This window comes from Balaenoptera physalus (genome assembly GCF_965194825.1).
Source record: "Balaenoptera physalus genome assembly, contig: SUPER_7_unloc_3, whole genome shotgun sequence".
NCBI classification, from domain to species: domain Eukaryota; kingdom Metazoa; phylum Chordata; class Mammalia; order Artiodactyla; family Balaenopteridae; genus Balaenoptera; species Balaenoptera physalus.
Window position 1 is genome coordinate 206,272 of NW_028126532.1, and position 24,117 is coordinate 230,388.

General features: G+C 57.0%; 1 protein-coding gene across 1 annotated transcript; it reads right to left on the minus strand.

Annotated features, from left to right (window-relative positions):
- Positions 1 to 23,359, minus strand: LOC309665283 (NUT family member 2G-like; the record flags this gene model as incomplete). The annotated part of the gene is made up of 8 exons (XM_082478917.1): positions 1 to 888; positions 1,410 to 1,526; positions 1,933 to 2,202; positions 2,705 to 2,845; positions 3,953 to 4,025; positions 4,979 to 5,256; positions 19,136 to 19,572; positions 23,347 to 23,359. 8 exons carry the CDS (start codon positions 23,357 to 23,359, stop codon positions 94 to 96), a joined length of 2,124 nt encoding a protein of 707 aa, XP_082335043.1. The 3' UTR covers positions 1 to 93.
- Between the last annotated feature and the right edge of the window lie 758 nt (positions 23,360 to 24,117).

Below are 24,117 nucleotides of genomic sequence, written 5' to 3' on the forward strand. Positions count from 1 at the left end.
TCCCAGGATCAGCACTGGGGTGAGGAGGAGCCCCTAGGCTCCCCTGGGGGCCGCCCTGGGGGGCTCGCCCTGGAGGGCCGGCCCGGCTGTTCCCTACTGGCTGCAGTGCTTCCTCTTCTTCTTCCTCCTCTTCCCTGTGACAAACGGGTCACGCTTTCTCTTTCTCGGCTGTGAGGGGCGAGCCAGCCCCAGAGCCAAGGCTGGCCTTGCACAGACCCCGTGGCCAGCCCCGGGGATGGGCAGCTTCTCAGCAGCAGCTGGCCGCCCACACAGAGCCCGCTTCCTCGACTTGGGAGGGGCTGGTGGAGCTGGGCTGGGGCCTCTTCTCTGAGGGGAGGGGGCCTGGGGAGCACTCTGGGCCCCCCAACCTCCAGGGGAGGCCAGGCCTGAGGCAGGGGCAGGTGTCTGGGACAGCCCGCAAGGCGGCAGGCTCTGCGGAGAGGCAAAGAGGAAGGCCAGACTGGTAATCGCCTTCTCGTCCTCACTGGACGCGTCCCTGGGCCCTCGGGCCTCCGGAACAGGAGACGCCTCTCTGAGAACAGACGCATCCCTGGGTCCCAGTAGAGGGCCAGTGCGCCTTTGACCCTGGGGAGGGGAGGGCCGTCCGGCCCGGAATGAAGAGACCTCCTGACGTCCTCGAGAGGGAACAAAGACTTTAGGCCCGAACGGGCCAGTGTCTGTTCTGATGGGCCTATGAAGAGCCTCAACATCAATCTCTGGTGGGCAGGCTTCATCACTGACCCCTCGATGGCGGTCTTGGTCGTGCCTCTGGGCACCTTGGACAGCGTGGGACTCAGATGGACTAGAGCCCATTCCGGGTGCACTGTGGCTCGGGGCTGCCGGCCCACCTTCGTCCTCTTTCAAGACCAGGAGTTGTTTCTGCACCAGCTGGTAGGAGGGAGGAGGACAGTGACGGCTCCACGCGCACGTGTGAGAGGAGGAGCACTGGGCAGTGGGACAATGGCCCTGGGGGGGAGGAGGGGACGGGTGACCCCAGGACTAGACTCCAAATACAGACACGGTGGCATTCCTGCCATCCTCCTGCACCTTATTCCCAGCTGTGTGTCCTTCCCTCCGCTCCCGGCTCCCCATCCTCTCCTTCCTATCACCCTGCGCTGCACCCACCCCAGAGAGGGCCCTTCCCCATGCCAGGCCTCCGAGGCAGGGAAGGGATGGACAGAGCCATGTGGGCCTCCTGTTCTGGGGCCCTACCTCTCCCCTGTTCACTGGGGTCCCTCCGTGCCCTGGTCTTCCTGGGTGTCCCTTGTCTCCCCTGTTCTCCCTGCGATCCCTCCCTCCTCTGGCTCCCCTGGGCCACCTGGTTTCCCCTGTCCCCAGGATCCCCTGGGGTCCCCCCTCCCCTGGAGTCCCCTGGCTCTCTAAGTGTCCCTCTCCCTCCCCTGGCTCACTTCTTCAGGGGTGAGTCCTTCCTCCTGCTTCAGCTCCTCAGCAAGGGCCAAGACATCCAGCTGTGGGTCTGGGGAAAACAATTCTGCCAGGAATCGAGGGTGAATGACTGCCTCCACCTCGGACAGAAAGAAGAGGCTGTGAGCATCCTTGGCCAGGAGTGGCCTGTGACACAAGAAGACCAGGAGGGAAAGTGAAAAGCAGAGACCCCCCCCCCCAACTCTCCTCCACAAGGCGGGGATGGTCAGCACACACACACACACACACACACACACACACACACATGCACATACACAGTCACACACAAAAGAGCACATATACAGATGCACATACACAGACACACAAAGGCATACACACAAACACAAACATATACACACATACATCTGCGTAAACCTCCCCTAACACCGGGCTCAGGAACAAGGAGCTGAGCTTAAGTCCCATCGGCCTGAGCAGAACCCAGATCTTGGGTGCTGAGAGTTCCATGCCCTGGCATCTTGTAGACCCCAGGCTCCAGGCCCAGCCTACCTTGGTGACAGAGTCTTCCCGGGAACGCAGCTTGTCAATGTAGCTCAAGAGACACGGGTCCAAGTAGGTGTCGTCCTCTTCCTGCTTCAGCTCATTTCCGTCCTTTCCACATTCTGCATGTGACTTGCCTCTGGCTGAGTGGACGGTCCCCACCAGCGCCTCCATCCTGTCCACATACTCCCTCACAGTCTCAGGGGGAATCTCCTTGGGCGCCTTGGGCTCCGGGGTCCGCTGGGATCTGTGTGGCTTCGGGTGCGAGGGCTGGGCCCTGGGGCCGGACATCCTGGGAGCACAGGCTGAGGCAGAGCAGGAGGAAGGGAAGGAAGGTGAGGGACTCCCGGTCCACCTCCTGACCACCGAGCGCACGTTGGTGAGGGCATTGTTTGGGGACGTTGATGTGGGAGTGGGAGGGGTCAGGACCATCTGAAGCCTCATGTACAGTTGGAGAGGGGAGGTTAGGGGGTCATCTAAGAGAGTCACAAGTAAGGAAGTGGGGAACCTCCAATTTTCTAGGGGTCTCCCATCAAGCCCACTTCTTAGGCAGACTTCGTGTGGGGTCCTTTGACAGGGAGGTGTGAGAGGAGTTACAAAATTGACCAAGTCCATACCCCGTAGTGACAAAGGGCAGCTGAGACCCCACCTCCCCACACCCCGCCTCGGTGGCTGTTTTGGTTGAAAGACCAATGCCCCTGTCTTGAAAGAAAAGGATCCACATGGGGACGGTGGCCAACCCTAGGCCCCTGTTACCTGTGCCTTCAGCTCCAGTGGGAACCTGTGTGCCTGGCTGACGGTGCTCTTTCGGGGCTGGGGGCCCCCGAGGATCCAGCTTCGGTGGGGCTGGAGGAGGCAGGTCCTGCGCGCACTGCATGCACTGCAAATGCTGAATGTGCATCTCCTCCTCGGCCGCAAATTCCATGAACCTGGGGGGTGACGGAGGCACAGGCCACCCTGAGAAAAAGGCCTGGGTTCTGGAGCCCAACAAAGGCAGCCAAGAATGAGGCACTGGGACAGGATGTGCCTTGGGGCCGTCAAGGCCCTGTGAGGTGCTGTCCACAGCAGAGAGCTGCTCCTGGAAGTGACAACAAGATCTGGGACCCTTCCTGCCTCACCAGCACTGGAGGGCATTCAACAGCATAGACCCAGGTCGCTGAATTGAACCAGGTCAACGGGACACATGGCTGACCCAGGGGGCACCCTCCTCATGCCCCCTCCCCATCCAGAACCACATGAAGGGCTGACAGCCAGAGGCTGGAACAGGCATGTGTTCCCCACAGGGGTCCCTGACCGAATCCAGGACCCTGGGCTAGGACTGAGAGTCTTGCAACATAGACCTGGAGACAGGGCCCAGGAGAGGCTGGACGATGTGGATGCTGAGCTTAGAGGAGAGGCCTTCCCTTCCTCTGAGAGGCGCTCGTTTGTTTGCTTTTGTTTCTTAAACCAAGGGGATTACCATGGAGCAAACACTGGAAGGGCCGGAGACCCTTGGGCCGACGACAGCTGGCTTCCCCAGCCTCTTCAGGGATGCCAGGGTACCCACTCAGGGCACTTTTCATGAGGAGAGGTGGTCCCAAATCTATGTTAATGGCCGCCAGCCACCCACCACTAAGGAAGCAGCAGGCTGGCGGGTGGAGCTCTTTCCCGGCCCTGTTCATATGGCCGGAGTTGGACCCCTACTGGACTCACAGCTTCACCCTGCCCCGTCCTGAGACCTTCATGTCAAGGCAAGGGTAGGTCAAAATCAGGGGAGGGCAGAGCTCCTGGTGGAGGAAGGACAGAAGTCTCAAACTCTCAAGGTGAGGGAGGGGTTTCTGGAGGACAGTAGGGCCCCTGGGCTGCGGGGCCCCTGTGCTGGGTGACAGCCCTTCTCCTCTGTCCTCTCTGATGAGCACCGCCACGGCCAGACCCTGCCCTCACCCACTCGCCTCACCCTCCACGCAGCCCCTGGGCCCAGGACGCTGACTCACTTTTCCGCCCTCTCGTAGTAGATCATCCGGTCAAGTTTGCTCAAGCGCCGCCATTCCTGCACGGCCCTCCGCAGTCCCTCCTCCAGCGGCATGGTGGGCTTCAGGCGGGCCACGGATCGAAGCACTGAGCTGTAAGCCCTCGGGGTCAGTCTCCGGGCCCAGCCCAGCCCCCACCTGCCTGACCCCACCCGCCCATGTGGACCACACATCACTCAACCCAGAATGACTGAGCAACAGGAGGGTGAGAGGCGGGCGTCTGGGAGGGCAAAGACAAGCCTTCCCGGCCACTGCTGTCACCGCCTCACACTCACTCAAGGACGACCATCCACTCCCAGGCTAGAGCTGGGACATTGTGCCTTGGGGAGCTCTTTTCCTCCTCAAGGCTGCATTTTCATCATAAAAATCACCATCATCAATGAGGCATGGCATGTGCCAAGCAATCTACTCACACTTCATAGATTAGCCCATGGCGTCTTCGGCACAGTCCTCTGAGTGAAGTGTAATTGTCCCCTGTTTACCAGGGACCGGAGGTTTAGGATGGAAATGCGTGCCAGGCTCACAACTCTAGTGGGAGAGAGCCCACTCCCTTAGGAGAGCTCTACCATCACCCTGTTCCTAGTGGAATTCTCCACAACGAAGTGGAGGCATGCATAAAGCGCTCTCCTGGGCCCCGCGCTGCTCCCCCTCCTCTGAAGTGACCTCCCCTGGCCATGTACGCTCACTTCCTGTATGAAGGACACGGCACCACAGGAGAGTGCGGCATCCACTCCTTGGCTCCTCACCTTACACCACGACCCTCTCTGACTGCAAGTCTGCAGTCCATATTACCATGAGGATCATGGAAGAGCAAGCTGGTCAGACTCACAGGGTGGTGGGGCCAGTTGAGATAGGGCACATTTCAGTCCTGATGTCACGGACTGGCAGGCCCACCCATGTGACCGACAATGTGCCCTCTCATAGCGTGGACATCGCCCTCACACCTTCCTTCCAGTATCCCTAGAAACCTAACGTGCGAGTCCATCCCCAGGTCCTCTTTATCTAAAAGCTCCCATAAGCTCAGGACCCCCTGAGCGTTCACTCACATGAGAAAGCAGGAAAAAGCTTCTGCATCAGGACTCAGGCGAAAGTGTCTCCGGGCCAGGGGCTTGAAGCGCTGCCAACGGCGGAAGTTACTGTACTCTCTCTGGGGGTTAGAGGAGCCATCCTGCGAGGCGTTGGACTGGTTGGTGGCCAGGCGGCCCTCCCTGGAAGTGCCATGTGGCCATGGCCCAGAGTTCACTGGGCGAATGATAGGGGCCAGGTGGGCAGCTGGTGGTGGAGCGTGAGGAGGAAAGCCTGGGGTCCAGCCTCCCTTGCCAGCCTGACGTCCTCGACAGGGAACAAAGACTCTGAGCACGAACGGGCCAGTGTCTGTTCGGATGGGCCTATGAAGAGCCTCAACATCAATCTCTGGTGGGCAGGCTTCATCACTGACCCCTAGATGGCGGTCTTGGTCGTGCCTCTGGGCATCTTGGCCGGCGTGGGACTCAGATGGACTTGAGCCCATTCCGGGTGCACTGTGGCTCGGGGCTCCCGGCCCACCTTCGTCCTCTTTCAAGTCCAGGAGTTGTTTCTGCACCAGCTGGTAGGAGGGAGGAGAACCGTGACGGCTCCACGCGCACGAGTGAGAGGAGGAGCACTGGGCAGTGGGACAATGGCCCTGGGGGGGAGGAGGGGACGGGTGACCCCAGGACTAGACTCCAAATACAGACACGGTGGCATTCCTGCCATCCTCCTGCACCTTATTCCCAGCTGTGTGTCCTTCCCTCCGCTCCCGGCTCCCCATCCTCTCCTTCCTATCACCCTGCGCTGCACCCACCCCAGAGAGGGCCCTTCCCCATGCCAGGCCTCCGAGGCAGGGAAGGGATGGACAGAGCCATGTGGGCCTCCTGTTCTGGGGCTCTACCTCTCCCCTGCTCACTGGGGTCCCTCCGTGCCCTGGCCTTCCTGGGTGTCCCTTGTCTCCCCTGTTCTACCTGCGATCCCCCCCTCCTCTGGTTCCCCTGGGCCACCTGGTTTCCCCTGTCCCCTGGATCACCTGGGGTCCCCCCTCCCCTGGAGTCCCCTGGCTCCCTAAGTGTCCCTCTCCCTCCCCTGGCTCACTTCTTCAGGGGTGAGTCCTTCCTCCTGCTTCAGCTCCTCAGCAAGGGCCAAGAGATCCAGCTGTGGGTCTGGGGAAAACAATTCTGCCAGGAATCGAGGTTGAATGACTTTCTCCACCTCGGACAGAAAGAAGAGGCTGTGAGCATCCTTGGCCAGGAGTGGCCTGTGACACAAGAAGACCAGGAGGGAAAGTGAAAAGCAGAGACCCACCCCCACTCTCCTCCACAAGGCGGGGATGGTCAGCACACACACACACACTCACACATGCACATACACAGTCACACACAAAAGAGCACTTATACAGATGCACATACACAGACACACAAAGGCATACACACAGACACAAACATATACACACATACATCTGCGTAAACCTCCCCTAACACCGGGCTCAGGAACAAGGAGCTGAGCTTAAGTCCCATCGGCCTGAGCAGAACCCAGATCTTGGGTGCTGAGAGTTCCATGCCCTGGCATCTTGTAGACCCCAGGCTCCAGGCCCAGCCTACCTTGGTGACAGAGTCTTCCCGGGAACGCAGCTCGTCAATGTAGCTCAAGAGACACGGGTCCAAGTAGGTGTCGTCCTCTTCCTGCTTCAGCTCATTTCCGTCCTTTCCACATTCTGCATGTGACTTGCCTCTGGCTGAGTGGACGGGCCCCACCAGCGCCTCCATCCTGTCCACATACTCCCTCACAGTCTCAGGGGGAATCTCCTTGGGCGCCTTGGGCTCCGGGGTCCGCTGGGATCTGTGTGGCTTCGGGTGCGAGGGCTGGGCCCTGGGGCCGGACATCCTGGGAGCACAGGCTGAGGCAGAGCAGGAGGAAGGGAAGGAAGGTGAGGGACTCCCGGTCCACCTCCTGACCACCGAGCGCACGTTGGTGAGGGCATTGTTTGGGGGACGTTGATGTGGGTGTGGGAGGGGTCAGGACCATCTGAAGCCTCATGCACAGTTGGAGAGGGGAGGTTAGGGGGTCATCTAAGAGAGTCACAAGTAAGGAAGTGGGGAACCTCCAATTTTCTAGGGGTCTCCCCATCAAGCCCACTTCTTAGGCAGACTTCGTGTGGGGTCCTTTGACAGGGAGGTGTGAGAGGAGTTACAAAACTGACCAAGTCAATACCCCGTAGTGACAAAGGGCAGCTGAGACCCCACCTCCCCACACCCCGCCTCGGTGGCTGTTTTGGTTGAAAGACCAATGCCCCTGTCTTGAAAGAAAAGGATCCACATGGGGACGGTGGCCAACCCTAGGCCCCTGTTACCTGTGCCTTCAGCTCCAGTGGGAACCTGGGTGCCTGGCTGAAGGTGCACTTTCGGGGCTGGGGGCCCCCGAGGATCCAGCTTCGGTGGGGCTGGAGGAGGCAGGTCCTGCGCGCACTGCATGCACTGCAAATGCTGAATGTGCATCTCCTCCTCGGCCGCAAATTCCATGAACCTGGGGGGTGACGGAGGCACAGGCCACCCTGAGAAAAAGGCCTCGGTTCTGGAGCCCAACAAAGGCAGCCAAGAATGAGGCACTGGGACAGGATGTGCCTTGGGGCCGTCAAGGCCCTGTGAGGTGCTGTCCACAGCAGAGAGCTGCTCCTGGAAGTGATAACAAGATCTGGGACCCTTCCTGCCTCACCAGCACTGCAGGGCATTCAACAGCATAGACCCAGGTCGCTGAATTGAACCAGGTCAACGGGACACATGGCTGACCCAGGGGGCACCCTCCTCATGCCCCCGTCCCCATCCAGAACCACATGAAGGGCTGACAGCCAGAGGCTGGAACAGGCATGTGTTCCCCACAGGGGTCCTTGCCCGAATCCAGGACCCTGGGCTAGGACTGAGAGTCCTGCAACATAGACCTGGAGACAGGGCCCAGGAGAGGCTGGACGATGTGGATGCTGAGCTTAGACGAGAGGCCTTCCCTTCCTCTGAGAGGCGCTCGTTTGTTTGCTTTTGTTTCTTAAACCAAGGGGATTACCATGGAGCAAACACTGGAAGGGCCGGAGACCCTTGGGCCGACGACAGCTGGCTTCCCCAGCCTCTTCAGGGATGCCAGGGTACCCACTCAGGGCACTTTTCATGAGGAGAGGTGGTCCCAAATCTATGTTAATGGCCGCCAGCCACCCATCACTAAGGAAGCAGCAGGCTGGCGGGTGGAGCTCTTTCCCGGCCCTGTTCATATGGCCGGAGTTGGACCCCTACTGGACTCACAGCTTCACCCTGCCCCGTCCTGAGACCTTCATGTCAAGGCAAGGGTAGGTCAAAATCAGGGGAGGGCAGAGCTCCTGGTGGAGGAAGGACAGAAGTCTCAAACTCTCAAGGTGAGGGAGGGGTTTCTGGAGGACAGTAGGGCCCCTGGGCTGCGGGCCCCCTGTGCTGGGTGACAGCCCTTCTCCTCTGTCCTCTCTGATGCGTACCCCCACAGCCAGACCCTGCCCTCACCCACTCGCCTCACCCTCCACGCAGCCCCTGGGCCCAGGACGCTGACTCACTTTTCCGCCCTGTCGTAGTAGATCATCCGGTCAAGGTTGCTCAAGCGCCGCCATTCCTGCATGGCCCTCCGCAGTCCTTCCTCCAGCAGCACGGTGGGATTCAGGCGGGCCACGGATCGAAGCACTGGGCTGTAAGCACTCGGGGTCAGTCTCCCGGCCCAGCCCAGCCCCCACCTGCCTGACCCCACCCGCCCATGTGGACCACACATCACTCAACCCAGAATGACTGAGCAACAGGAGGGTGAGAGGCGGGCGTCTGGGAGGGCAAAGACAAGCCTTCCCGGCCACTGCTGTCACCGCCTCACACTCACTCAAGGACGACCATCCACTCCCAGACTAGAGCTGGCACATTGTGCCTTGGGGAGCTCTTTTCCTCCTCAAGGCTGCATTTTCATCATAAAAATCACCATCATCAATGAGGCATGGCATGTGCCATGCAATCTGCTAACACTTCATAGATTAGCCCAAGGACTCTTCGGCACAGTCCTCTGAGTGAAGTGTAATTGTCCCCTTTTTACCAGGGACCGGAGGTTTAGGATGGAAATGCCTGCCAGGCTCACAACTCTAGTGGGAGAGAGCCCACGCCCTTAGGAGAGCTCTACCATCACCCTGTTCCTAGTGGAATTCTCCACAACGAAGTGGAGGCATGCATAAAGCGCTCTCCTGGGCCCCGTGCTCCTCCCCCTCCTCTGAAGTGACCTCCCCTGGCCATGTACACTCAAGTCCTGTATGAAGGACACGGCACCACAGGAGAGTGCGGCATCCACTCCTTGGCTCCTCACCTTACACCACGACCCTCTCTGACTGCAAGTCTTCAGTCCATATTACCATGAGAATCATGGAAGAGCAAGCTGGCCAGACTCACAGGGTGGTGGGGCCCGTTGAGATAGGGCACATTTCAGTCCTGATATCACGGACTGGCAGGCCCACCCATGTGACCGACAATGTGCCCTCTCATAGCATGGACATCGCCCTCACACCTTCCTTCCAGTAGCCCTAGAAACCTAACGTGCGAGTCCATCCCCAGTTCCTCTTTATCTAAAAGCTCCCATAAGCTCAGGACCCCCTGAGCGTTCACTCACATGAGAAAGCAGGAAAAAGCTTCTGCATCAGGACTCAGGCGAAAGTGTCTCCGGGCCAGGGGCTTGAAGCGCTGCCAATGGCGGAAGTTACTGTACTCTCTCTGGGGGTTAGAGGAGCCATCCTGCGAGGCGTTGGACTGGTTGGTGGCCAGGCGGCCCTCCCTGGAAGTGCCATGTGGCCATGGCCCAGAGTTCACTGGGCGAATGATAGGGGCCAGCTGGGCAGCTGGTGGTGGAGCTTGAGGAGGAAAGACTGGGGTCCAGCCTCCCTTGCCAGCCTGTCGTCCTCGACAGGGAACAAAGACTCTGAGCACGAACGGGCCAGTGTCTGTTCGGATGGGCCTATGAAGAGCCTCAACATCAATCTCTGGTGGGCAGGCTTCATCACTGACCCCTCGATGGCGGTCTTGATCGTGCCTCTGGGCATCTTGGCCGGCGTGGGACTCAGATGGACTTGAGCCCATTCCGGGTGCACTGTGGCTCGGGGCTGCCGGCCCACCTTCGTCCTCTTTCAAGTCCAGGAGTTGTTTCTGCACCAGCTGGTAGGAGGGAGGAGGACAGTGACGGCTCCATGCGCACGTGTGAGAGGAGGAGCACTGGGCAGTGGGACAATGGCCCTGGGGGGGAGGAGGGGACGGGTGACCCCAGGACTAGACTCCAAATACAGACACGGTGGCATTCCTGCCATCCTCCTGCACCTTATTCCCAGCTGTGTGTCCTTCCCTCCGCTCCCGGCTCCCCATCCTCTCCTTCCTATCACCCTGCGCTGCACCCACCCCAGAGAGGGCCCTTCCCCATGCCAGGCCTCCGAGGCAGGGAAGGGATGGACAGAGCCATGTGGGCCTCCTGTTCTGGGGCCCTACCTCTCCCCTGTTCACTGGGGTCCCTCCGTGCCCTGGTCTTCCTGGGTGTCCCTTGTCTCCCCTGTTCTCCCTGCGATCCCTCCCTCCGCTGGCTCCCCTGGGCCACCTGGTTTCCCCTGTCCCCTGGATCACCTGGGGTCCCCCCTCCCCTGGAGTCCCCTGGCTCCCTAAGTGTCCCTCTCCCTCCCCTGGCTCACTTCTTCAGGGCTGAGTCCTTCCTCCTGCTTCAGCTCCTCAGCAAGGGCCAAGAGATCCAGCTGTGGGTCTGGGGAAAACAATTCTGCCAGGAATCGAGGGTGAATGACTGCCTCCACCTCGGACAGAAAGAAGAGGCTGTGAGCATCCTTGGCCAGGAGTGGCCTGTGACACAAGAAGACCAGGAGGGAAAGTGAAAAGCAGAGACCCACCCCCACTCTCCTCCACAAGGCGGGGATGGTCAGCACACACACACACACACACACACACACACACACACATGCACATACACAGTCACACACAAAAGAGCACATATACAGATGCACATACACAGACACACAAAGGCATACACACAGACACAAACATATACACACATACATCTGCGTAAACCTCCCCTAACACCGGGCTCAGGAACAAGGAGCTGAGCTTAAGTCCCATCGGCCTGAGCAGAACCCAGATCTTGGGTGCTGAGAGTTCCATGCCCTGGCATCTTGTAGACCCCAGGCTCCAGGCCCAGCCTACCTTGGTGACAGAGTCTTCCCGGGAACGCAGCTCGTCAATGTAGCTCAAGAGACACGGGTCCAAGTAGGTGTCGTCCTCTTCCTGCTTCAGCTCATTTCCGTCCTTTCCACATTCTGCATGTGACTTGCCTCTGGCTGAGTGGACGGTCCCCACCAGCGCCTCCATCCTGTCCACATACTCCCTCACAGTCTCAGGGGGAATCTCCTTGGGCGCCTTGGGCTCCGGGGTCCGCTGGGATCTGTGTGGCTTCGGGTGCGAGGGCTGGGCCCTGGGGCCGGACATCCTGGGAGCACAGGCTGAGGCAGAGCAGGAGGAAGGGAAGGAAGGTGAGGGACTCCCGGTCCACCTCCTGACCACCGAGCGCACGTTGGTGAGGGCATTGTTTGGGGGACGTTGATGTGGGTGTGGGAGGGGTCAGGACCATCTGAAGCCTCATGCACAGTTGGAGAGGGGAGGTTAGGGGGTCATCTAAGAGAGTCACAAGTAAGGAAGTGGGGAACCTCCAATTTTCTAGGGGTCTCCCCATCAAGCCCACTTCTTAGGCAGACTTCGTGTGGGGTCCTTTGACAGGGAGGTGTGAGAGGAGTTACAAAACTGACCAAGTCAATACCCCGTAGTGACAAAGGGCAGCTGAGACCCCACCTCCCCACACCCCGCCTCGGTGGCTGTTTTGGTTGAAAGACCAATGCCCCTGTCTTGAAAGAAAAGGATCCACATGGGGACGGTGGCCAACCCTAGGCCCCTGTTACCTGTGCCTTCAGCTCCAGTGGGAACCTGGGTGCCTGGCTGAAGGTGCACTTTCGGGGCTGGGGGCCCCCGAGGATCCAGCTTCGGTGGGGCTGGAGGAGGCAGGTCCTGCGCGCACTGCATGCACTGCAAATGCTGAATGTGCATCTCCTCCTCGGCCGCAAATTCCATGAACCTGGGGGGTGACGGAGGCACAGGCCACCCTGAGAAAAAGGCCTCGGTTCTGGAGCCCAACAAAGGCAGCCAAGAATGAGGCACTGGGACAGGATGTGCCTTGGGGCCGTCAAGGCCCTGTGAGGTGCTGTCCACAGCAGAGAGCTGCTCCTGGAAGTGATAACAAGATCTGGGACCCTTCCTGCCTCACCAGCACTGCAGGGCATTCAACAGCATAGACCCAGGTCGCTGAATTGAACCAGGTCAACGGGACACATGGCTGACCCAGGGGGCACCCTCCTCATGCCCCCGTCCCCATCCAGAACCACATGAAGGGCTGACAGCCAGAGGCTGGAACAGGCATGTGTTCCCCACAGGGGTCCTTGCCCGAATCCAGGACCCTGGGCTAGGACTGAGAGTCCTGCAACATAGACCTGGAGACAGGGCCCAGGAGACGCTGGACGATGTGGATGCTGAGCTTAGACGAGAGGCCTTCCCTTCCTCTGAGAGGCGCTCGTTTGTTTGCTTTTGTTTCTTAAACCAAGGGGATTACCATGGAGCAAACACTGGAAGGGCCGGAGACCCTTGGGCCGACGACAGCTGGCTTCCCCAGCCTCTTCAGGGATGCCAGGGTACCCACTCAGGGCACTTTTCATGAGGAGAGGTGGTCCCAAATCTATGTTAGTGGCCGCCAGCCACCCACCACTAAGGAAGCAGCAGGCTGGCGGGTGGAGCTCTTTCCCCGACCCAGCCCATATGGCCGGAGTGGGACCCCCTACTGGACTCACAGCTTCACCCTGCCCCGTCCTGAGACCTTCATGTCAAGGCAAGGGTAGGTCAAAATCAGGGGAGGGCAGAGCTCCTGGTGGAGGAAGGACAGAAGTCTCAAACTCTCAAGGTGAGGGAGGGGTTTCTGGGGGACAGTAGGGCCTCTGGGCTGCGGGGCCCCTGTGCTGGGTGACAGCCCTTCTCCTCTGTCCTCTCTGATGCGTACCCCCACGGCCAGACCCTGCCCTCACCCACTCGCCTCACCCTCCACGCAGCCCCTGGGCCCAGGACGCTGACTCACTTTTCCGCCCTGTCGTAGTAGATCATCCGGTCAAGGTTGCTCAAGCGCCGCCATTCCTGCATGGCCCTCCGCAGTCCTTCCTCCAGCAGCACGGTGGGATTCAGGCGGGCCACGGATCGAAGCACTGGGCTGTAAGCACTCGGGGTCAGTCTCCCGGCCCAGCCCAGCCCCCACCTGCCTGACCCCACCCGCCCATGTGGACCACACATCACTCAACCCAGAATGACTGAGCAACAGGAGGGTGAGAGGCGGGCGTCTGGGAGGGCAAAGACAAGCCTTCCCGGCCACTGCTGTCACCGCCTCACACTCACTCAAGGACGACCATCCACTCCCAGACTAGAGCTGGCACATTGTGCCTTGGGGAGCTCTTTTCCTCCTCAAGGCTGCATTTTCATCATAAAAATCACCATCATCAATGAGGCATGGCATGTGCCATGCAATCTGCTAACACTTCATAGATTAGCCCAAGGACTCTTCGGCACAGTCCTCTGAGTGAAGTGTAATTGTCCCCTTTTTACCAGGGACCGGAGGTTTAGGATGGAAATGCCTGCCAGGCTCACAACTCTAGTGGGAGAGAGCCCACGCCCTTAGGAGAGCTCTACCATCACCCTGTTCCTAGTGGAATTCTCCACAACGAAGTGGAGGCATGCATAAAGCGCTCTCCTGGGCCCCGTGCTCCTCCCCCTCCTCTGAAGTGACCTCCCCTGGCCATGTACACTCAAGTCCTGTATGAAGGACACGGCACCACAGGAGAGTGCGGCATCCACTCCTTGGCTCCTCACCTTACACCACGACCCTCTCTGACTGCAAGTCTTCAGTCCATATTACCATGAGAATCATGGAAGAGCAAGCTGGCCAGACTCACAGGGTGGTGGGGCCCGTTGAGATAGGGCACATTTCAGTCCTGATATCACGGACTGGCAGGCCCACCCATGTGACCGACAATGTGCCCTCTCATAGCATGGACATCGCCCTCACACCTTCCTTCCAGTAGCCCTAGAAACCTAACGTGCGAGTCCATCCCCAGTTCCTCTTTATCTAAAAGCTCCCATAAGCTCAGGACCCCCTGAGCGTTCACTCACATGAGAAAGCAGGAAAAAGCTTCTGCATCAGGACTCAGGCGAAAGTGTCTCCGGGCCAGGGGCTTGAAGCGCTGCCAATGGCGGAAGTTACTGTACTCTCTCTGGGGGTTAGAGGAGCCATCCTGCGAGGCGTTGGACTGGTTGGTGGCCAGGCGGCCCTCCCTGGAAGTGCCATGTGGCCATGGCCCAGAGTTCACTGGGCGAATGATAGGGGCCAGCTGGGCAGCTGGTGGTGGAGCTTGAGGAGGAAAGACTGGGGTCCAGCCTCCCTTGCCAGCCTGTCGTCCTCGACAGGGAACAAAGACTCTGAGCACGAACGGGCCAGTGTCTGTTCGGATGGGCCTATGAAGAGCCTCAACATCAATCTCTGGTGGGCAGGCTTCATCACTGACCCCTCGATGGCGGTCTTGATCGTGCCTCTGGGCATCTTGGCCGGCGTGGGACTCAGATGGACTTGAGCCCATTCCGGGTGCACTGTGGCTCGGGGCTGCCGGCCCACCTTCGTCCTCTTTCAAGTCCAGGAGTTGTTTCTGCACCAGCTGGTAGGAGGGAGGAGGACAGTGACGGCTCCATGCGCACGTGTGAGAGGAGGAGCACTGGGCAGTGGGACAATGGCCCTGGGGGGGAGGAGGGGACGGGTGACCCCAGGACTAGACTCCAAATACAGACACGGTGGCATTCCTGCCATCCTCCTGCACCTTATTCCCAGCTGTGTGTCCTTCCCTCCGCTCCCGGCTCCCCATCCTCTCCTTCCTATCACCCTGCGCTGCACCCACCCCAGAGAGGGCCCTTCCCCATGCCAGGCCTCCGAGGCAGGGAAGGGATGGACAGAGCCATGTGGGCCTCCTGTTCTGGGGCCCTACCTCTCCCCTGTTCACTGGGGTCCCTCCGTGCCCTGGTCTTCCTGGGTGTCCCTTGTCTCCCCTGTTCTCCCTGCGATCCCTCCCTCCGCTGGCTCCCCTGGGCCACCTGGTTTCCCCTGTCCCCTGGATCACCTGGGGTCCCCCCTCCCCTGGAGTCCCCTGGCTCCCTAAGTGTCCCTCTCCCTCCCCTGGCTCACTTCTTCAGGGCTGAGTCCTTCCTCCTGCTTCAGCTCCTCAGCAAGGGCCAAGAGATCCAGCTGTGGGTCTGGGGAAAACAATTCTGCCAGGAATCGAGGGTGAATGACTGCCTCCACCTCGGACAGAAAGAAGAGGCTGTGAGCATCCTTGGCCAGGAGTGGCCTGTGACACAAGAAGACCAGGAGGGAAAGTGAAAAGCAGAGACCCACCCCCACTCTCCTCCACAAGGCGGGGATGGTCAGCACACACACACACACACACACACACACACACACACACATGCACATACACAGTCACACACAAAAGAGCACATATACAGATGCACATACACAGACACACAAAGGCATACACACAGACACAAACATATACACACATACATCTGCGTAAACCTCCCCTAACACCGGGCTCAGGAACAAGGAGCTGAGCTTAAGTCCCATCGGCCTGAGCAGAACCCAGATCTTGGGTGCTGAGAGTTCCATGCCCTGGCATCTTGTAGACCCCAGGCTCCAGGCCCAGCCTACCTTGGTGACAGAGTCTTCCCGGGAACGCAGCTCGTCAATGTAGCTCAAGAGACACGGGTCCAAGTAGGTGTCGTCCTCTTCCTGCTTCAGCTCATTTCCGTCCTTTCCACATTCTGCATGTGACTTGCCTCTGGCTGAGTGGACGGGCCCCACCAGCGCCTCCATCCTGTCCACATACTCCCTCACAGTCTCAGGGGGAATCTCCTTGGGCGCCTTGGGCTCCGGGGTCCGCTGGGATCTGTGTGGCTTCGGGTGCGAGGGCTGGGCCCTGGGGCCGGACATCCTGGGAGCACAGGCTGAGGCAGAGCAGGAGGAAGGGAAGGAAGGTGAGGGACTCCCGGTCCACCTCCTGACCACCGAGCGCACGTTGGTGAGGGCATTGTTTGGGGGACGTTGATGTGGGTGTGGGAGGGGTCAGGACCATCTGAAGCCTCATGCACAGTTGGAGAGGGGAGGTTAGGGGGTCATCTAAGAGAGTCACAAGTAAGGAAGTGGGGAACCTCCAATTTTCTAGGGGTCTCCCCATCAAGCCCACTTCTTAGGCAGACTTCGTGTGGGGTCCTTTGACAGGGAGGTGTGAGAGGAGTTACAAAACTGACCAAGTCAATACCCCGTAGTGACAAAGGGCAGCTGAGACCCCACCTCCCCACACCCCGCCTCGGTGGCTGTTTTGGTTGAAAGACCAATGCCCCTGTCTTGAAAGAAAAGGATCCACATGGGGACGGTGGCCAACCCTAGGCCCCTGTTACCTGTGCCTTCAGCTCCAGTGGGAACCTGGGTGCCTGGCTGAAGGTGCACTTTCGGGGCTGGGGGCCCCCGAGGATCCAGCTTCGGTGGGGCTGGAGGAGGCAGGTCCTGCGCGCACTGCATGCACTGCAAATGCTGAATGTGCATCTCCTCCTCGGCCGCAAATTCCATGAACCTGGGGGGTGACGGAGGCACAGGCCACCCTGAGAAAAAGGCCTCGGTTCTGGAGCCCAACAAAGGCAGCCAAGAATGAGGCACTGGGACAGGATGTGCCTTGGGGCCGTCAAGGCCCTGTGAGGTGCTGTCCACAGCAGAGAGCTGCTCCTGGAAGTGACAACAAGATCTGGGACCCTTCCTGCCTCACCAGCACTGCAGGGCATTCAACAGCATAGACCCAGGTCGCTGAATTGAACCAGGTCAACGGGACACATGGCTGACCCAGGGGGCACCCTCCTCATGCCCCCGTCCCCATCCAGAACCACATGAAGGGCTGACAGCCAGAGGCTGGAACAGGCATGTGTTCCCCACAGGGGTCCTTGCCCGAATCCAGGACCCTGGGCTAGGACTGAGAGTCCTGCAACATAGACCTGGAGACAGGGCCCAGGAGAGGCTGGACGATGTGGATGCTGAGCTTAGACGAGAGGCCTTCCCTTCCTCTGAGAGGCGCTCGTTTGTTTGCTTTTGTTTCTTAAACCAAGGGGATTACCATGGAGCAAACACTGGAAGGGCCGGAGACCCTTGGGCCGACGACAGCTGGCTTCCCCAGCCTCTTCAGGGATGCCAGGGTACCCACTCAGGGCACTTTTCATGAGGAGAGGTGGTCCCAAATCTATGTTAGTGGCCGCCAGCCACCCACCACTAAGGAAGCAGCAGGCTGGCGGGTGGAGCTCTTTCCCCGGCCCAGCCCATATGGCCGGAGTGGGACCCCCTACTGGACTCACAGCTTCACCCTGCCCCGTCCTGAGACCTTCATGTCAAGGCAAGGGTAGGTCAAAATCAGGGGAGGGCAGAGCTCCTGGTGGAGGAAGGACAGAAGTCTCAAACTCTCAAGGTGAGGGAGGGGTTTCTGGGGGACAGTAGGGCCTCTGGGCTGCGGGGCCCCTGTGCTGGGTGACAGCCCTTCTCCTCTGTCCTCTCTGATGAGCACCGCCACGGCCAGACCCTGCCCTCACCCACTCGCCTCACCCTCCACGCAGCCCCTGGGCCCAGGACGCTGACTCACTTTTCCGCCCTCTCGTAGTAGATCATCCGGTCAAGGTTGCTCAAGCGCCGCCATTCCTGCACGGCCCTCCGCAGTCCCTCCTCCAGCGGTATGGTGGGATTCAGACGGTCCACGGATCGAAGCACTGAGCTGTAAGCCCTCGGGGTCAGTCTCCCGGCCCAGCCCAGCCCCCACCTGCCTGACCCCACCCGCCCATGTGGACCACACATCACTCAACCCAGAATGACTGAGCAACAGGAGGGTGAGAGGCGGGCGTCTGGGAGGGCAAAGACAAGCCTTCCCGGCCACTGCTGTCACCGCCTCACACTCACTCAAGGACGACCACCCACTCCCAGGCTAGAGCTGGGACATTGTGCCTTGGGGAGCTCTTTTCCTCCTCAAGGCTGCATTTTCATCAGAAAAATCATCATCATCAATGAGGCGTGGCATGTGCCAAGCAATCTGCTAACACTTCATAGATTAGCCCAAGGACTCTTCGGCACAGTCCTCTGAGTGAAGTGTAATTGTCCCCTTTTTACGAGGGTCCGGAGGTTTAGGATGGAAAGGCTTGCCAGGCTCACAACTCTAGTGGGAGAGAGCCCACGCCCTTAGGAGAGCTCTACCATCACCCTGTTCCTAGTGGAATTCTCCACAACGAAGTGGAGGCATGCATAAAGCGCTCTCCTGGGCCCCGTGCTCCTCCCCCTCCTCTGAAGTGACCTCCCCTGGCCATGTACACTCAAGTCCTGTATGAAGGACACGGCACCACAGGAGAGTGCGGCATCCACTCCTTGGCTCCTCACCTTACACCACGACCCTCTCTGACTGCAAGTCTTCAGTCCATATTACCATGAGAATCATGGAAGAGCAAGCTGGCCAGACTCACAGGGTGGTGGGGCCCGTTGAGATAGGGCACATTTCAGTCCTGATATCACGGACTGGCAGGCCCACCCATGTGACCGACAATGTGCCCTCTCATAGCATGGACATCGCCCTCACACCTTCCTTCCAGTAGCCCTAGAAACCTAACGTGCGAGTCCATCCCCAGTTCCTCTTTATCTAAAAGCTCCCATAAGCTCAGGACCCCCTGAGCGTTCACTCACATGAGAAAGCAGGAAAAAGCTTCTGCATCAGGACTCAGGCGAAGGTGTCTCCGGGCCAGGGGCTTGATGTGCTGCCTACGTACGAAGTTACTGTACTCGCTCTGGGTGTTAGAGGAGCCATCCTGCGAGGCGTTGGACTGGTTGGTGGCCAGGCGGCCCTCCCTGGAAGTGCCATGTGGCCATGGCCCAGACTTCACTGGGCGAATGATAGGGGCCAGCTGGGCAGCTGGTGGTGGAGCTTGAGGAGGAAAGCCTGGGGTCCAGCCTCCCTTGCCAGCCTGACTTCCTCCAACAGCTGGAGCAGTCACAACGGTCCCCATCACAGGGGTTGCTAAGAATACGGGTGCAGGACATTCAGCACTCCTGCTAAGGGCCCCTGGAGCGCTCCAGTTGAGGAGGGCCTGAGCAACGACAAAGGTCTGAGTCTGGGGGGCCTCCACTGTCCTCCCTTTTGACCTGACTTGGACAGTGAGGTTGCAAGCCCCAGGGGCTCTGGGGCCACGGCCACCATTAGCCACCAAAGGCGTCCTGGTGAAAGCTGGCAGCAGCAGGCTGCTGCCAGGAGGGAATGCTGGGGTGATGGGACGTGGCAGGTGCTGCTGCCAGGGTGGCCGGTGCTGGGCGCCAGGAATGGGTGGAGGGAAGGGCACTGCCGTGAAAGTAGACAAGGAGGCACCGGGGTTCATGGTCACATCCGTTCCCAGCACTGGACATCCTGTTGAGGCAAAGGAAAGGAGTGAATGGAGGAGGAGAATGGGCAAGTGGGACTGAGGCTTTCTGTGGCATCAGAGTGTAAATCTCCACAGGTGAGGGACACTTGGCAAGGGAAACTGTGCAGCGTGCAATTGTCTTCAAGTGATTTTCATGCCCTGACCTCCAGTTGAGAATTATTCCACTGGTGACCCCGCGCCCATCCACCAAGGTCCCTGACCCCTGTCTGCCGAGAAGAAATCGCCTCAGCAAGCACTGACTTGGAGAGCCTCCCTAAGGCACCCCCTGGCACCTAAGCCTCACAGGCTGTCTCCTAAGACCTGGAACTGGGTGGACATCCGCTCTGTGAGAAATGCCCCTCAGCCGGCGTACTAGCAGGTAGGGACCTTCTCCAAGGTAAGTTCTAGGCACCCAAAGGCCCTTTGTGGACAGGTATTGTGTAAAATATTAGGGCCCCACCTCCTCCTCAGTCCTCCTTTTCCTGATGCTCAGTATAAATCCCCTCTTTCTTTCCTAGCCTCACAAAACAAAACAAAATGCTGGAAAATATCTCTCTAATGGAATCCCGATACAAACCCATAACATTGGCCCAGAATGCACCTGCCTCTCAGAACAACCCACAGCAGACACGTAACATGGGCCACGTCCTGCCACCCCCTCCCCAGTGCCCAGAGTCACTGTCATCACTCAGGAGTTCTGTTCCTAGGAGGCGGGGGTGGGGGTGGTGGTGTGTGAGAGGTAGGCACGTGTCCCTTAGATTCTGTCATTTCACAGCCAGTGATGGCTGCAGAGGATTAAACAAGGGCCAGGGAATTGTCATGTTACATTGGTCATGGGAGTACAGACCGCCTGCGGTCCTTCCCCTTCCAGCTCCCAATAACGGAAAGAAAATCTGAGAAGCAGGCATAAGCCAGTTGCCATGGCGATCAAATTGTCTGGAACACATCCCTGTTCAGGAGAACAAGGTACACAAAACGGTGCACCTAATTAATCAGAACAGGTGTCATAGGACGTGTAATAATAACACAGAAGATCTTCTTTCTGCCCCTTCCCCCTTTAAAAGAGGAAGCAGCCTTCACACACATTCCACCCGAAACAACCCCACTCCACATCTGTCCCCTGTCCATGAAGGAGTGACAGGAAATATGAACAAACTCTTCCTCTCAAGGCAGCCTGAGGGTCCACCATGAGATACTGGATGAGATGAAGTAAGTCTGAAGAACTGCGATTCCACAAAAGGAAGAACAATTCAGAACAACTCAGGGACCTGAGCCCTCTCTTGGCTGAAGTTACACGGTTGCCCATCCCCTGTTGAATCCCAAGCAACAGTTGCCTGAACTGAGAAGTGAGCTCTGGGCTGGAAGCAGTGGACGAGGTGTGGGCTGCGGCAGTTAGAGTAACCTCCTGCCTAGCTCTCGGAGAGGGCACTTCACTGCAGGTGTGGCCACACACAGCCCCACTGAATAGTTTTCTCACCAAGACCATCTCTCCCCACGGCCCCCTTAGATACAGTATGCTCCTGTTCAAATCCCTTAGAAAGATATGGTGAGGCAAGCTTCAGGTGCCTCAGGAACACAAGACAGGTCTAGGCTTTCCTCATGACCCTCCCTGTGTCACCACCAGGACATCACACACATCCTTACACACACGTTTCAAAGTGGCTTGTCTCCCTTCTAGAAAGAATTAACCTGCCTGCTGCCATCCTTTCTCCATAGCCAGGGCAATTCCTCTTGATCCGCCTCCAATGACCCCTCCTCCCCAGTGCAGTCTCAGGTTTCTTCAGGCTCCCCAGTCTCCCCAGGTGAAATGTCCTCGTGTGTCCAGTGCTCTCTTCTCCCTCTACTTCAGTCCAACTGTGTGCCCACCGTGAAGTGTCACTTGTGAACCCGAAGGATGTGAGGGATGGCAGGGTCTCTGAGAACACACCCCCAGACTATAGGCTTACCTCCTTCTGAAGCCATCCTGCATGCTTGGGCACGGACTACTGCTGCCTGGTAGCCTCAATGAGAAAAGTCAAGACCAGGACCCAGAGAGTGACCTGCTTCAACGACGCTCAGGATCCAACTGAAGGAGGGGCAGGTTTGAGTCATAACAGTAGAATGTGGCTGAAACATTCTGCAGTGGGGGAGGGGCAGAGGGCACGTGGGTCTGGGTAGGGTGGGGGTGGGGAGACATTCCACGAGGGCTCTGGCAGGTAGGCAAGAACCGGAAGTTCCTTCCACCTCACACAGTGGCAACACAATTGGCTTGTGCCTCTTTACGCAGTTTATAGACTGTTTTCTTGATTCACGGCACCGAGGTTGGACTTGACAGTCCCTTCCTTTCACTTCTTTTTCCATCAACCTAGTTTTGTGTCCCTCAACACACTCTGCTTCCTACCTGGCTCTTGACTTACTTCAACAGAGACTAGACTTTCTGAACAAAATTCAGAACTGTTAGTCTGATAAACACTTGGGTATTTATGGCCACATGGAACTGAGTATTTGAAATTAGGATTGTCTCAGCAGATCCAGTGTCTTTGACTGCTGTATGTACATCACTCCTAAGGGAGTGGTCCTTGTGCTCCAACCAACATCCAGCAGGACCAGCCTTACTAATGAGCCTTTGTGCTGGAAAGCCCCCGTCCATCAAAAAACCGTCATGCAGCTCCCATGTCCAAGACCAGAATTCACTAAATGTCTTTCTCATAGTATTCCATGGTTGTAAAAGATTGAGTTTTTTACCTTTTAAATGATTTTAGTATAATATTTTAAGCGAGCAACACCTTCTCATGGTTCAAAATTAAATTGTGCAAAATGGAATATGCAGTGGCGAGTCCTCCTCCCACCTCTTTCCCCTGTCAACCCAATCCTCTTTCCCGAAGGAAACCAGTGTTATCTCTTTCACTAAAATCTTCCCAGAGATACGTCATGCAACTAAAAACGAAGGCAATCTGTTTTCAGTTTTTAAAATGCCTTCATTTTTTTTCTAGTTGAAAATTCATATATGTTCCAATATATCTGAGGATATTTCCAATGATTGTCTTTGTACGGGTATCGTGGCTCCTCTGTTTCTGCACTAGATTCCTAGAACAAGAATTTCTAGTCTCTTAAATTTCAAAGCACCTGAAAGAATAGGGTGGCTCGATCTAGTAAAGAAAAGTAACAAATGCCTAACTGAATTTGACTTTTGAATTTCACATAAACAATGAATTCATTTTTAGTACAACTTTGTCCCATGCAACATTTTGGACATAGTTTTACTGCAAAGTCTTTCCCTGTTTATCTGAAATTTACATTTAACTCGAAATCTGTATTTTATCTGGCAACACTACCAAAAAATCAGAACATACTAAGCTATTATCAGTTACTCATCCTTATGAGAAAGAGAACTTGGAGTGATGAGGCTCAAGTGTGCACCTTGGCTCCAACAGAAAACACAACTGTAAACATACACAAAATCTGCAGGCTCTTTGGAGGAAATGGATTTGGAAGAGCCATCATATAGCACTGAACATCTTGGCTTAGTAGGGGTAAGGACAGAAGTAAGGAACAAGAAGGCAGAAAATCTTCTCTTTCCTTATGTTAAAGGGACTAAACATCCTAGAGCCCTGGTTTTTCTAGGTGTTAAAAGTCCACTACCCATGAGATGGATGTGCACCTTGACACAATGCCAAGAGTTTATCCACCAGTGTCCAATCCCCATTCAGACAAGCCCACTTCCATCTAAATCCTAGCCTGCAAGCCCTGCTTACAAGTTTGTTCATTTCCTGTCTGCATTACATACACTTGCTCTTTACCATCTAGGCTCATCGTTGCATATGGCCCCATCTGCATGGGAATCATGGTAGCATTCCTTTTGCAAAACTTGTTTGATTATTATTTTCATATTGAGAATCCATGTCAGTCAGTTTACCACTATCAAAATGATATGAAAGAGTATTCGTGTTTTGTGTTGTGAGAAGAGAGGACTGTTAGGAAACTTGTCAAGGGAGATGAAGGCTGAAAACCTCAGAGGATGGCAACCAAATCTCTTGCGAGATGAGATTCTCTCACTGCTGTAGCTGCAGTAGAACTCCAACTGATTGTGGGGTGTTGGGGAAGGAAACAGTGGTTTAGAAGGACTGTTCCACAGTGTGAAAAAGACTCCTGTTGGTGCTTAAGAAGTTCCTTGCCCCTTGTCAGGAAAAATTGACTCAGAAGAAGATGAGAAGATAAGGTGAGAATATTTCAAGCAACATCATGGTGAACTTTATATCTAAAGAAACTCCTGTCGGGGACTGAAAAAAATAAACAGTTTGGGAATATCGCTCAGTACTGGAGCTTTTACAATGAAGGAAAACTCAGATGATTTTCAACCAATAACTTCATACTAGAGGGATGGTGAGGCAAAATATTGTACCCAGGCACTCGAGAAAGGCAGGCTTCCTTGTTGCTTCCTCCCTTTGTTCAGTCATTCAACCAATTATTTACAAGATTCTCACTCATAATTCTGATACAGTATTTGAAGGACTCTTCTCAAGGCCCCTGATACAAAAATTGCACTGTGCAAAAATTAGCCAGTCCCAATT